A 12,206-nucleotide genomic window follows, 5' to 3' on the forward strand; every position below is an offset into this window, starting at 1 on the left:
CCCCCCCCCCCCCGCCGCGCCCCCGCGGCCTCCCGAGGGGGGGGGGGGGGGGGTGATGAGGCGGTGGCAACAGTGGGCTCCGGGATAATGGCAACCTATGTATTGCCCAGATTCCCGGCAGACGAGGCCCTCAGGGGCTCACCTGGTTGTCGATCCTCCTGGATTCATGGCGCTCAGTTCCCACAACATGCAGGCCCCCAAGGGCCACCACTTCCTGCTTCTCCAGCTCCGTCACCGCCTTGAACTCCGCCTCTGTTGCCAGGAAGGCAGCCCGCAGCTGCAAATCGGAACGCACGGCAGGGGTTGGGTGTGGGTAGGGATGGCGCAGCGCATGCGTCTGGGGTGGGAATGGGCGGGCGGACTGCCAGGCAAGCCACCACCTGCACTGCTCCTGCACTAGGACTCCGCACCACACCTCATTCAGGACAGGGTCATTGGTGGGTGCCTTCTCGCAGGCATACGCCAGCCTGTCCTCTGCGTCCAGCGCTTCAAGCTGCGAATAAGGAAGAAAGGACCACAATGGCGCACCTGCTTCCCACCGGCCACACACAATCAGAAAGGCGCCACCTGGCGCTCAGACACCACCCTGGATTTGCGACCCGGCCTGCTGACCTGGCGGGATCCCCAGGCTGCCACAGCAGACTCCACAGCCTTTTCGATGAGCGCCAGGGTCTCTGGCTTCAGTTTGGTGGGGTAGAGCTCGGGCGACACCGCCCAGCTCTTCACCTGGAAGGTTGAGGCAGATTCGAGAAGGGAGAGCGTCAGTGGCTTGCGCCCGATGACACTGGTCTGCAAGGGTCCAGATGACCTGGAGTCAAGCATGCACCCTCTCCAAAGTCACCAGCATGCCACACAGCAAGACACAGATGACCCAACTCCCGGGGGACAAGAGGCAGGACTCTGGGAACAGCACGGGTAACTCCTCACCTTTGCTTTGCTGCGGGCGCTGGGTGCCGTGCCTGCAAGGTCGACCTGGCTCACGACCTGGGGCATCAGGACCTCCCTCAGCTTCAGTCGCGCCATGAACTCTGCATGCAGGGTGGCGACACGAGGTTGATGGTGCAGGAAGGCAAAAACAGGGGGCCAAACTGTTGAGATCCGTTTGCCCCGGCCCAGTTGCATACACACCAGCGGTGCTCCCGCCGACAGCAGCAGCGCTCGCCAGGCGATGTATATGCCACCCCTACATCTTCCCTACCCCTGAGAACTACAAACCCAAGCCCTCGGCACATGCCTGCGTTGCCTCCCAGCAGGATGTCAGTGCCACGCCCTGCCATGTTGGTGGCGATGGTCACCGCCCCCCTGCGCCCCGACTGCGCCACGATCTCGGCCTCGCGCTCCACGTTTTCCGGCTTGGCGTTCAGCACGCGGTAGGGGATGCCTTGTTCGCCCAGCAGACTCGCCAGGTGCTCGCTCTTCTCCACCGAGGTGGTGCCCACCAGCACGGGCCGCCCCTTCTTGTGCATGCGCTGGACCTCCTGCGTCACCGCCCGCCACTTGCCGCTCTCCTGGCGGAAGACGACGTCGGAGTAGTCGGTGCGCGCCACGGAGCGGTTGGGCGGCACCACGGCCACGGGCAGCTTGTAGATGGACTCGAACTCGGAACCCTCCGTGGCGGCCGTCCCCGTCATGCCCGCCAGCTTCGGGTACGACCGGAAGAAATTCTGCGCGGCAGGCATTGGGGGGGTTGGGGTGTGTGTTTGAGAAAATGTCTGTTGTCAGGCCAGGGTCATGCGAGGCAGGTGCAAGGCACTGTCCTGAAGCCAAGGAGGCACTTGCTCGAGGGAATTCTGCTCCCCTGCACGCCCCTCCACCTCCAAAAAAACACACCGTCAGCCCTCGGCCCCTTTCCCAGCCAAACACACAAACAACCCACTTCACACACTCCTCCTACCCGCCCCCTCATGTTCCCTGCCCTTGCCTGGTAAGAAATGGAGGCCAGGGTGACGCTCTCCTTCTGGATCTCCACCCCCTCCTTGGCCTCCACTGCCTGGTGCAGGCCGTCGGACCAGCGCCGGCCTGGCATAGTGCGCCCCGTGAACTCGTCCACGATCACGATCTCGCCGCCGCGCACGATGTAGGAGACGTCGCGCAAGAAGAGTTCCTTTGCCTTGATGGCGTTAATAATGTAGGAGGCCCACTGCTCCCGCGGGTCGTAGAGGTCTGTCACCTGAGCGGGGGGGGAAGGGGGGGGTGGGGTGTATGCATGTTTCAGGGGCTTGGGAAGTCCTTGTTGAGGATAAACTTGAGGCAGTGGAGGGTCAGGCCGCCGGGAACCAAAGAGTCGCTGGGCGTCTGGTGTGGGGCTGGATGCCAGCCGGTATGCACCAGAGCAGGCAGAAATTTGGGTCCAGGCTGGTATACAGCGCCACTGTCAACTCGCCAGGAAACCGCTCCCCTTCTGAAACCTGGGTCTCTCCAGCCCGCGATCACTCCCTCCCCCCTCCTGACACCTCCTTCCAATCCTCCCACCTGGAGCACGTCCTCCGCTGCCTCATACCCGTCCTCGGTCAGGAGGACAGAGCGCTGCTTCTCGTCCACGGTGTAGTGCACGCCCTTGACCAGTGCAGCGGCCAGGCGGCAGGCCTTGGAGTACTTGTCCCCAGGAGGGTCCGCGGGGCCGGAGATGATGAGCGGCGTGCGCGCCTCGTCGATCAGGATGGAGTCTACCTCATCGATGATGCAGAAGGAGAAGTCACGGAGGACCAGGGATTCGGCCTCCTGCGCCAGGTTGTCACGCAGGTAGTCGAAGCCCAGCTCAGAGTTGGTGACGTAGGTGACGTCCGCCAGGTAGGCGGCGCGGCGCTGGGCCTCCTGCGGGGCCGTGAGGAAGGGGGATCGAGGAGGGTGGGTGAATGTCAGCTGGGCTGGACACCAGCCTTGCACCTTGCCAGGGAGGTCTGTGGGGCACCCCTTTCAGCTCGACCAGACACCTCAGCGCTGCAGCACAGTCCTGCGACTCTCGGCGTCAAAGATTGGACCGCGACACCACACCAGGGCTGCCAGGAACCCACTGCTCCCCATGACCCACCAATCCGCACACCCCACCACTCCTGCCATCGCCTCAGACTCACATCCAGCCCCTCCTGGACCAGGCCGACCTCCAGGCCCAGGAACTTGTGGACCTGGCCCACCCACTCGGAGTCACGGCGGGCCAAGTAGTCATTCACCGTCACTACGTGCACACCCTTGCCTGGTGAGTGAGGGGGGGGGGCGGGGGGGGGATTCAGGTGATTGAATGTCACACACCATGCACAACTTCATGGCATCAGCCATGATTTTGACCCCCAAGATACCTGCCTCCCCATACATCTCCTCCTCTGGCATATACAAACCCCGTATCCCACCGGCTAGGGCGTTGAGGTAGGCGGGCAGGACCGCCACGAGGGTCTTCCCCTCCCCGGTCCGCATCTCGGCGATCTCGCCCTTGTGCAGCAGGATGCCGCCCAGCAGCTGGACGTCAAAGGGGCGCAGGCCCAGCACACGGCTCGACGCCTCCCTCGCCACCTGGGTGGAAGGGCCGGGAACAAGGGGGGATGTGGGGAGGGAAGAGTGGTCACCACCTCCACGAAAGGTAATGTGAGGGTCGAGACAGCGCACACACATCGGCACAATCAGCACACGCTGAGCATAGTTCAGCTGACAGGAAATTGGGAACACCACCACCCGCACATGACTTGCGGCACCGCCATACCCCCAGTCCTCACCGCAAAGGCTTCCACAAGCAGGTCGTCCACCGTCTCGCCGCGCCCCAGGCGCTTCTTGAACTCCTCCGTCTTGGTCCTGAGCTGCTCGTCAGTGAGGGACTTCAGGCCAGACTCCAGGGCATTCATGGCGTCCAGGGACCCCTGATACTTCTTTCGAACTTTCTCAGCCGGATCGGTGGTGAAACTCAGACCCAGGCCCTTCCACATGGCCAGGGGCATGCGCAGAGGTTGACGCACATGGCTTCGTCCCGTCCGCCTGGTCTGAAGGCCGGTGTTGGAGCCCTGGAAGGGCTTGGGGAACCTCGCACGGGGGCATATGAGGCCCGAGAGCTGTGAGGAGGCCTGGGCGGCAGGGCAGCCCACGATCTGCCGAGACAAGGCCGACATATCTGGTAATTGGAGTATTTTCTATGCGCCCAGTTGTGGCATCACCCCATGCACGGCCATGCGACCCCGCAATGCATGATCCCTGGACCTGAGATCGGGCTGGGCATTGCGTGGAGCAAGGAGAAAGAATGGAGTTGGGCCCCACGTGACCATGTGTCCTCCCGGCGAGTCGCACCATGTGCCCACGGCCTTCTCGGAGACCATACCCATCGCGGCAAGGTCAGAGTCCTACCGTAACCAGCTCACCGCACTCCCCTGCTTACATGTGCAGTATACCGCGACGCCTGCCTGCAATGCACTGAGCAGTGGTGACGGGAGGATCCTCCGCTGCGCATCAAGGGGTAGCGGATTCATGGCCGCGCTGCCCACGGATTCGCGCAGTTAACGGAATGTCATGGCGCTCGCTGCTCTTCGCAGCTCTGCTTACGGTCTGTATAGTCGCGAGCAGCAGCCAGGAGACAGGTGAGGGGTCCCCAACCACCCCTGAACCACCTCCGTACGGGGGGCACCCGCGCCGGGCCACTGACGCGGGGGTACCCCTGGCTCATTAAGATGCTTGAGGGGAACGTTAAGCTCACCCATGTCACATTACATCCATCTGGTGCAGGTCTGAACGCCGACTGGGAGGACGATTACCTGGAGGAGCGGGGAACGGGGCCGAATCCTCGTCGCCTCCTGGCCTCGGCCTCAACCCTGCCCACCTGCGAGGCCGACATCTTCTACAATGTAGTGGAGCTCAACCCACCCAGCAACTTCTCGGCCGTGGTATCCATCACCAACAACCGGGAGGTGTCCATGAGCCACTGGCAGCTGGTGTGGACATATGACACCTTCAGCCATGTCCTGCTCAGCACCACCGATGGGGCGATTGCCCTGACGGCAGGCTCCCCCGGCGGGGCGCCCGTGCGCCTGGTAGATACCTTTACCACCGACGGCATCGCTCCAGGTGGGCTTTGGGGTCAGTACTAACAAACATAGTGTCGCAGCCGGGGCTGGCATGCCAAGGTGGTCCGTGTTTGCTCATTCCTGGACAAACAGCCTTGGGCATCACACAAAAGCTGCCATGTACATCATGGAACTCCCTCGCACTGCATCACTTCCCCTCCCTTGCATTCTCACTCCTTGTCCTGGAAGGGAGCCAACCCATTGCCTGCCCTCCCCCGGCCCAGGTGGCGGAGCCTACGCCTTCCTCACCGTCGGCCAGTTTGTACCATCCGGTCTCTACCCCGACGACTCCCTGCTGGTGAATTCCGTCAACCTAAACGGCTTGGACTGCAGCCGGGTGTTACCCGACCCCGGCTTGACCCTGGGATGCAGTCAGGACGACGACGGTTCCTCCGGCGGCACTGTGGCCCAGGGCGGCTGCCGCGCGGTGTACTGCTGCGGCTATGTGCTGTCCACGCCCGCCGCACTGCCGCCTGCCACCGAGAATGGTGGCGCGGTGCCTGCGGCGCCGCCCATCGCCGGCACGCCCACCGCGCCCATCGAGTCGACCGGAGACACAGGTGCTGCTTGGACTGGGGGAGGGGACAGGGAGGGGAGGCGTCGTCTGCACTGAATGGTTTATGGGGAAAGATTACATAGTGACCAAAGTGACAGGGAACCGTGCACAGGGCAGGCTCATGCACAATCCATGCATGGTGACCCTGACCCTGGATGCCATCCGGGAATTAGAGCGCATCGGCCTGCGCCTCATTAAGGGTGCATTCCCCATGCCCCCACTCCACGGCCACCTCCCACCCCCTCATTCCTGCCCTGGCACCAACCCCCCGCTCCAGACACCGTCTATGCAGCCAATGGCCCCCCTGCCCCTCCAGAGGCTGCGCCGGCCCCGCCCACCGCCGCACCGGCCCCCGCCAAGGGCGGCGTCAGCCTCGGCATGGTGGTGGGCCTGGTGGTGGGCGTGGTCCTGGGCCTGTCCGCGCTGGTCGGCGGCAGCTGGCTCTTCTTCGCGCGGCGGCGGGCGCAGCGGCTGGCGGCGGCCGAGGCCGCCGCGGCGGGCACTGCGCGCAAGGACACCGCCCCCGACCGTGGACCCCTCGCCCGCACCCACGACTCTCTGCCCTGGCAGGGCGAGGGGTCCGGCTGGCAGGACTCGCCCGGGTCAGCCATGCCGCTGACCAGCCACGGGACGCTGAGCCAGGCGCTGTCGGTGAACAGCGGCGCCACGCTGACCCTGCCCAACCTGCAGCCCAGCGGCGGGTCGGGCAGCGTGCCCAGCGCCCTGGAGAGGGGACCCAGCGACGCCGGCGCAGCGGTGGCGGAGCTGGGGCGCCTCAAGTCTGCCGACCTGGCCACGCAGGTCACCCTGCATGACCAGCTGGGCTCGGGCGCCTTTGGCGTCGTCTACCGGGGTGAGTTGTGTTGGTTTTTGTGTGTGTGGGGGGGAAATGGAATGTTTCTGTCAAGAAATGGTGTGGAGTATGGAGTCCCTGGACTGCGCATCGAAGTGCTTTGCCAGGGTGCATCAGAGGGATCTGGAGGTGCGACTTTCGAGGGACACCCGCAGGGATGTGCGACTGTCAGGGTGAAAACTCACAAGCGCAAACTGCAAGCCAGCCCAGCCAGCCCTTGCAAAGTACAATGCAGGCCAGTGCCCAGAAACTCACGGGCTTGGTTCCACCCAGTCAACTCATGTCCTCCCACACCCTCAATCCCCATGTAGCCGAGTGGAATGGGCACCCCGTCGCCGTGAAGGTACTGCAGATGACGTGCCGGACTCACAGCAGTCGCGAACTAGATAGCTTCAAGTAAGCAGTTTGGAGGGTTGTGCAGGGTGTGATGCCGGCTGCCTGGCGTCACTCCCACCCAGCCTCAACACACAAACTCGCCTCGTCGGGCGCTGACTCGCTCGCCGACGGTTGCCTCAACTCTGCTGGACTCGCGCACGTATCGCCCATGAAAGTACCCTCCAACCACTTTGCTGCCACACCACGCGCAGGCGCGAGGTGGAGGTCCTGTCCACGCTCAAGCACCCCCACATTGTGTCCTTCCTGGCCGCGTGCACCGTGCCCCCCAACATCTGCATCATCGAGGAGCTGGCGACGGGGGGCAGCCTGCACGCCCGCCTGCACGGCAAGCCGGGGGCCAGGAAGCGGCGGCCGCTCCCCTACCACGAGCTGCTGGGCATCGCGGCCGGCATCGCGGATGCCATGGTCTACCTGCACCCCAAGGTGGTGCACCGGGACCTCAAGTCGCAGGTACGTTGGCGGGGCTAGGAGGCTGGGGAGGGACAGGACTGGGATACTATGTGGCACGCGGTCCCACTCAGATGGGGTGAGTTGCCAGCGTCATCTGGCCTCACCCAGGTGCCACCATGTCCAGGCACCCTCCCCACCTCCCCACCTCCCGACACCCTTCTTTCTTGCAGAATGTGCTGCTGGACGCCGAGGGCCGAGCCCTGGTCTGCGACTTTGGCATCGCCAAGTTCAAGGACCGGACCTTTGTGAGCACGGCCAACGGGCAGGCCGGCACCCCGGCCTATATGGCCCCTGAGATGTTTGATGGTGCAGGCATCACCGAGAAGGTGGACGGAGGGGGTGGCATGGAAGTTTTTTGGGAGGGGGGGCAGTCTGTGAGCAAGGGTCCTCCTGGCCCGGGCAAATGCAGGCCTCCGCCTGGGTGTTCTGGGGGTGGACGTGGCCAGCCCAGCAACTGCCTCGAGACCATGTGCCCCAGCTCTGTCTTCCTGGAATGCCACGCATGTCCCAATGTCACCCCACCCAACCTGTTCCTTGAATTATCGGTCTCCCAGGAAGAGATTGACCCCTCATCCGACACCTCCCCACCCTCAAACCCACCCAGGTCGACGTCTTTGCCTTTGGCGTGCTGCTGTGGGAGATGCTGACGGGGGACGTGCCGTGGAGCCACGTGCCCTCCCCCATGCAGATCATCTACTGCGTGGGCGTGATGGGCCAGCGCCTGCCCCTCCCCCCCGCCTGCCCCCCCGTCCTCCGCGCCCTGATCGAGGCCTGCTGGGCCGAGACCCCGGAGCAGCGCCCCTCCTTCACCACGGTCCTGGCGGAGCTGCGCGGCGAGGCGGCGGCCCTCACCTCCCTCCCCGCCGCGCTGTCCGACGACGGTGGGGTGTCCTGGAGCGACGCCGAGAGCGACGCCTCCTCCTCCTCCTGCCGGGCGGGGGAGGGGCGGGGCCAGCCCCCCGCGGGGCCCCTGTCCACCGTCGGGCTGCAGGTCAAGGCCCTGCGCGCCAAGCACGCCGCGGCCTCCTCCGGCTCTGAGGCCAGCCCCTTTGCCAGCATGTCCAACGTGCCCTTTGGCACGTCCACGGGACTGGTGGGGGAGGAGCTCAACGTGCGTTCCAGGATACCCTCCGCCATGGTGGACGGGGGTGCGGGAGCATAGCATGGCGTCTGGGCCGCTGCGCGCACGGTCTTTGACCCAGGAGCCAGGAGCACAGGCAAGCGCCCTGGCATCGCTGCTGCGGCACTGCCGGGATCTTGAAGACCTGGCCCGTGCATGCAGGCCCTGGTGACCGCCGCACGAGGCGGGGAGTACGCGCAGCCTGCGAGGACCCATGAGTTGCGCCAGATGCATAGCCCTTCGTTCGGTGTGGGTGGCGCAGGCAGTCTGATCCCCACCAGCGGTATGCCTTCTGCGTCAAAGGCAACCTGGCAGCCTGGACAGCGGCGTCGCTTCAGCCCATGCATCTGGCAGCGTGGAACGTGGAGGGGTTGTCAGCCACCGTCCGCGTGCCACCATCATGCCCAGGAGATGGCCACCTTGCACGGAAGCGCCGCCCAACTTCGTGAGCTTGTTTTACTTGATACGCGATTATCTTTCCCCGGCCGTGCACGCCTTCCTCGCACCTTGTCAGCAGCGTCCTTCCTGGGCTCCTATCACGAGCCCTCTCACACAGCTGTTTGAATCGGGCGTTGTGCCTGAGCTGGGACACCTTGTGGCCCTGGCGCAGACTCACAACCACTCAGCAGCCTCTCATGCTTGCCCTTTTATTGTTACATGCTGAAACAGTCTGCTCGAAAGGATGCTCCCCTCCAGTGTCTTGCGAATCCAAAGTCAAGTCTGGGATAGGAAACCTGTCGCGCAAAGTTTAAAAATGTTTGAGTTGCATTGGCTAGCGATTGCAGATCGCGAGCATGGGCGGATCCACGGGGGGGCATGGGCGATGCAGCCTCAATCGAATAACAACAATGGCACGCATTCCTTGCCCCATTTGCATATGCAAAACACTGAACTGATTGGGACCTTCCAATAACTTCATCCTCTGACCTCGATTTCCATTCTGGAAATGCCGGAGCTCGGCACCTTACCCCAGTGAACGGGTGCTCGCAGCATCCCCGCACACACACCGGACTCCATGCACGCGATCACTAGCATCCGATCAGTTTTTCCATTTCCATTGCGACTTTATGATGCCAAGGATGCGATTCCCGTGCGGTCCTGGGCGCCACACCGGGTTCCATGCCGGCGGTGGAGCCGGCATGCGACATGCAGCAGTTCAAGCAGCCAGGCCTGCGCCCTGGGCATCGATCTGGGCACCACCACCTCCAGTGTGGCCATCATAGGCGCTGATGGGAAGCCAGAACTGCTCCCGATACATGGTTCCCTGCTCGTGCCATCCGTTGTTACCTGCAGCAAGGTGGGCGGTCTGGGGAGGAGACAGGCTTTGCTTATTGACCTCAGTCTTTCCCCAGTATGGCTCCAGCCCCTCCAACACCCACCACCACAGTCTGGTAAGCTGGAGCTGGGGTGCACAGGCCCTGATTCGGACCCAGACGTCCTGGTATTCCGCTCTTTCAAGCGCATCCTGGGCCAGAGGTGCGCCGAGTCGGCATGAGTCGCACGGTTTGAGCGCCCTACCCTGCCGTCATCCATGCAAGCATGCCGACGGCTCACATGCCTGCACAGGCACGAGGAGGCCGACGCGCTGGGGGTGGGTGCGGGGCTCGGCCCCGCGGGCTGCCGCCTCTCCCCCGGCCGCGGCGGCGAGGCGGAGTGGCGCTGCCGCGGCCTGGGCGCCGCGGTGGCGCCCGTGGACCTCACCGCCGCGCTCTTGTCGGGCTTGGTGCGCGGGGTCGAGGCGCGGGTGGGGCACGCCATGGACCACGCAGTGCTCACCGTGCCGGCAGACTGGGGCCCGAGCAGGCACGCCGCCGTGCTGCGCGCCGCGCGCGCTGCGGGCCTGCCGGACGCGCTGCGCCTGCTGCAGGAGCCGGTGGCGGCCGCGCTGGCCCACGGCCTGGGCGCCGGGTTGGACGGCGAGCTGGCGCTGGTGGTGGACATCGGCGGCGGGACCACTGACGTCAGGTGTTTGTTGGTGTGTGTCTCATGGGCAGGGAGGCGGGGGACAAAGTGGAGACGAGCCGGGCGGCGCTGTCGGGGCGGGACGAGGGTCTGTGGAGCAGGCGGGGGGGCTGATTCTTCCCTCCTCCCCTCTGGGTCGGTGCCTCGGGAGGAGCTGACGCGAGTGTGGGGGCGTGCTCGCCCAGGCCTGTCACCCTCTCCCGCAGCCCTTACCTCCCCGATCCCCGTCATGCATCAGCCTGGTGCAGGCCTTTGCCGGCGCGCTGGAGCTGCTGGGGACCATCGGCGACGCGGCGCTGGGGGGCAACGACGTGGACGCCGCGCTGGCGGCGCGGCTCTTCCCAGAGGCAGGCCGCGGAGACCCGGCCGCGCAGTCGGCGGCCGAGCGCGCCAAGATCACGCTGAGCGCCGGCCCTGGCGGCCCCGTGGCCGCGGAGTCGGGCCAAGTAGCCGCCGCCTGCATGCTGTCCGACCTGCAGGCCGTGCTCCCCCCTTTCTTCGCCGCCCTGGCCGCCCTGCTGGAAGAGTTTGGCACCCAGCACGGCATCGGATGGGCCATGGAGCCTCGGGTCGCCGCAGAGCGGGCCGTCGCGAGCCTGGGCGAGGGCGGCGGCGAGGACCCAGCGCAGGCCCTGGGCCGCTCCGGAGCCGCGCCGCCATCGCCGGGACCCCCCCCGCAGGCCACGCACGCGGCGTGGGGCCTACCACCGCCCCGCCGCGTCACGCGCGTGCTGTGCGTGGGCCAGGCCACGGAGATGCTGGGCGTGCACGCTTTCCTCGCCCTGCTCACCGGCGTGCGGCCGTCGGTGGGCATGCCCCCGGCCCACGCAGTGGCCGCCGGCGCTGCGGTGTACGCGGGAATGCTGCTGGGCTCCGTACCGGAGCTGGAGATCGTAGAGGGGCCCTTTGCTGCGGCGCCCCATGGCCGCACCAGCGGGTTCTGAGGAGGCGGAACGGTGTGTGTGTGTGTGAAGGACTGGTGCCTGCACGACGCCCTTGCTGTTGCGCATTCCTCCGGGGAATCCTGCTTGCTCGCTCATGTGTGGCGACACCCTGGCTTGCCGCACAATGAAACGGCAGGCAGACGAGGCAGCATGCAAAGAGGGTTTCGAGGGGTCCAAAAATACTCCAGATCACTCCATGCAGTCCAGCATGGCCTGGAGTTCTGCCTCCGTCTGTCCGAGGCTCTCCTGAGCCACAGCGCCAATGGACGCGCCCGCACCCCACCTGATGCATCCACACCACCTCCCACGCCACCGGCACTCCACATGGCGCTCAGTAGCGCTCACGCCGGGGGCTGCGGCTCCGCTCGCGGCGCGGGCTGCGGCTGCGCTCGCGCGCGCCGTACTTCCCCGCCAGGCGCTCCAGCGCGGCGCGCTCGCGCGCCGCGCGGTCCTCGGCCGCGCTGGGCTTGCGCGGCCGCCCAAACTCGTCGTACTCCTCGCGTGCCTCGTGCTCGCGGCGGCGGCGCCGCGCCTCCTCCACCTCGGCGCTGTCCAGCTCCTTGAAGCCGCCGCCGGCGCCCTCGCGCGTCAGGTCCACCGCGCCGGGCTTGGGCGCATTGCACTGGTTGCACTCGCGCCGCCGCGCCCAGTTCACGTTGCCGCAGGCGGTGCAGGCCCAGTCCTCGGGCGCGAACAGGCCGGGCGGACCCTGCGGCGCGGCCACGACGCGCTCGCGGGGCGGGGGGCCGCCCGCAGGAGCTCCGTAAGGGGGTCCTGCGGCGGTGGGGGGCGGGGCGCCATACCCACCCCTCCCACCTACAGGAAGGGTGGCCGTGAAAGGGGGGGGGGGGGGCCCGGGACGGGGGGGGGCCCAAAAGACGGGGGG

General features: G+C 65.9%; 4 protein-coding genes across 4 annotated transcripts in view; 2 read left to right on the plus strand and 2 right to left on the minus strand.

The window, feature by feature from the left end:
* Window positions 1–3,926, minus strand: part of F751_1627 (Protein translocase subunit SecA, chloroplastic) — a gene marked incomplete at both ends in the record, with an annotated part of 6,521 nt that extends 2,595 nt beyond the window's left edge. The window contains 10 exons of the mRNA XM_011404002.1: window positions 143–277; window positions 416–493; window positions 613–726; window positions 928–1,028; window positions 1,199–1,664; window positions 1,895–2,170; window positions 2,473–2,814; window positions 3,075–3,193; window positions 3,348–3,507; window positions 3,708–3,926. Coding sequence (XP_011402304.1) covers window positions 143–277; window positions 416–493; window positions 613–726; window positions 928–1,028; window positions 1,199–1,664; window positions 1,895–2,170; window positions 2,473–2,814; window positions 3,075–3,193; window positions 3,348–3,507; window positions 3,708–3,926 — 2,010 coding nt within the window. The remainder of the gene's footprint in view (window positions 1–142; window positions 278–415; window positions 494–612; window positions 727–927; window positions 1,029–1,198; window positions 1,665–1,894; window positions 2,171–2,472; window positions 2,815–3,074; window positions 3,194–3,347; window positions 3,508–3,707) is intronic.
* Window positions 3,927–4,483: 557 nt separating this feature from the next.
* F751_1628 (Serine/threonine-protein kinase CTR1) lies at window positions 4,484–8,456 on the plus strand (the record flags this gene model as incomplete). The annotated part of the gene is made up of 10 exons (XM_011404003.1): window positions 4,484–4,556; window positions 4,702–5,040; window positions 5,264–5,599; window positions 5,873–5,877; window positions 6,166–6,448; window positions 6,760–6,844; window positions 7,036–7,294; window positions 7,465–7,620; window positions 7,899–8,180; window positions 8,286–8,456. 10 exons carry the CDS (start codon window positions 4,484–4,486, stop codon window positions 8,454–8,456), a joined length of 1,989 nt encoding a protein of 662 aa, XP_011402305.1.
* A 1,714-nt stretch (window positions 8,457–10,170) lies between these two features.
* Window positions 10,171–11,320, plus strand: F751_1629 (Chaperone protein dnaK1; the record flags this gene model as incomplete). The annotated part of the gene is made up of 2 exons (XM_011404004.1): window positions 10,171–10,379; window positions 10,615–11,320. The coding sequence occupies 2 exons, from the start codon at window positions 10,171–10,173 to the stop codon at window positions 11,318–11,320; spliced, it is 915 nt and encodes a 304-aa protein (XP_011402306.1).
* A 331-nt stretch (window positions 11,321–11,651) lies between these two features.
* Window positions 11,652–12,206, minus strand: part of F751_1630 (Zinc finger Ran-binding domain-containing protein 2) — a gene marked incomplete at both ends in the record, with an annotated part of 1,641 nt that continues 1,086 nt past the window's right edge. The window contains one exon of the mRNA XM_011404005.1: window positions 11,652–12,002. Coding sequence (XP_011402307.1) covers window positions 11,652–12,002 — 351 coding nt within the window. The remainder of the gene's footprint in view (window positions 12,003–12,206) is intronic.

This window comes from Auxenochlorella protothecoides (assembly GCF_000733215.1).
Source record: "Auxenochlorella protothecoides strain 0710 unplaced genomic scaffold scaffold17, whole genome shotgun sequence".
Classification (NCBI taxonomy): Eukaryota; Viridiplantae; Chlorophyta; class Trebouxiophyceae; order Chlorellales; family Chlorellaceae; genus Auxenochlorella; species Auxenochlorella protothecoides.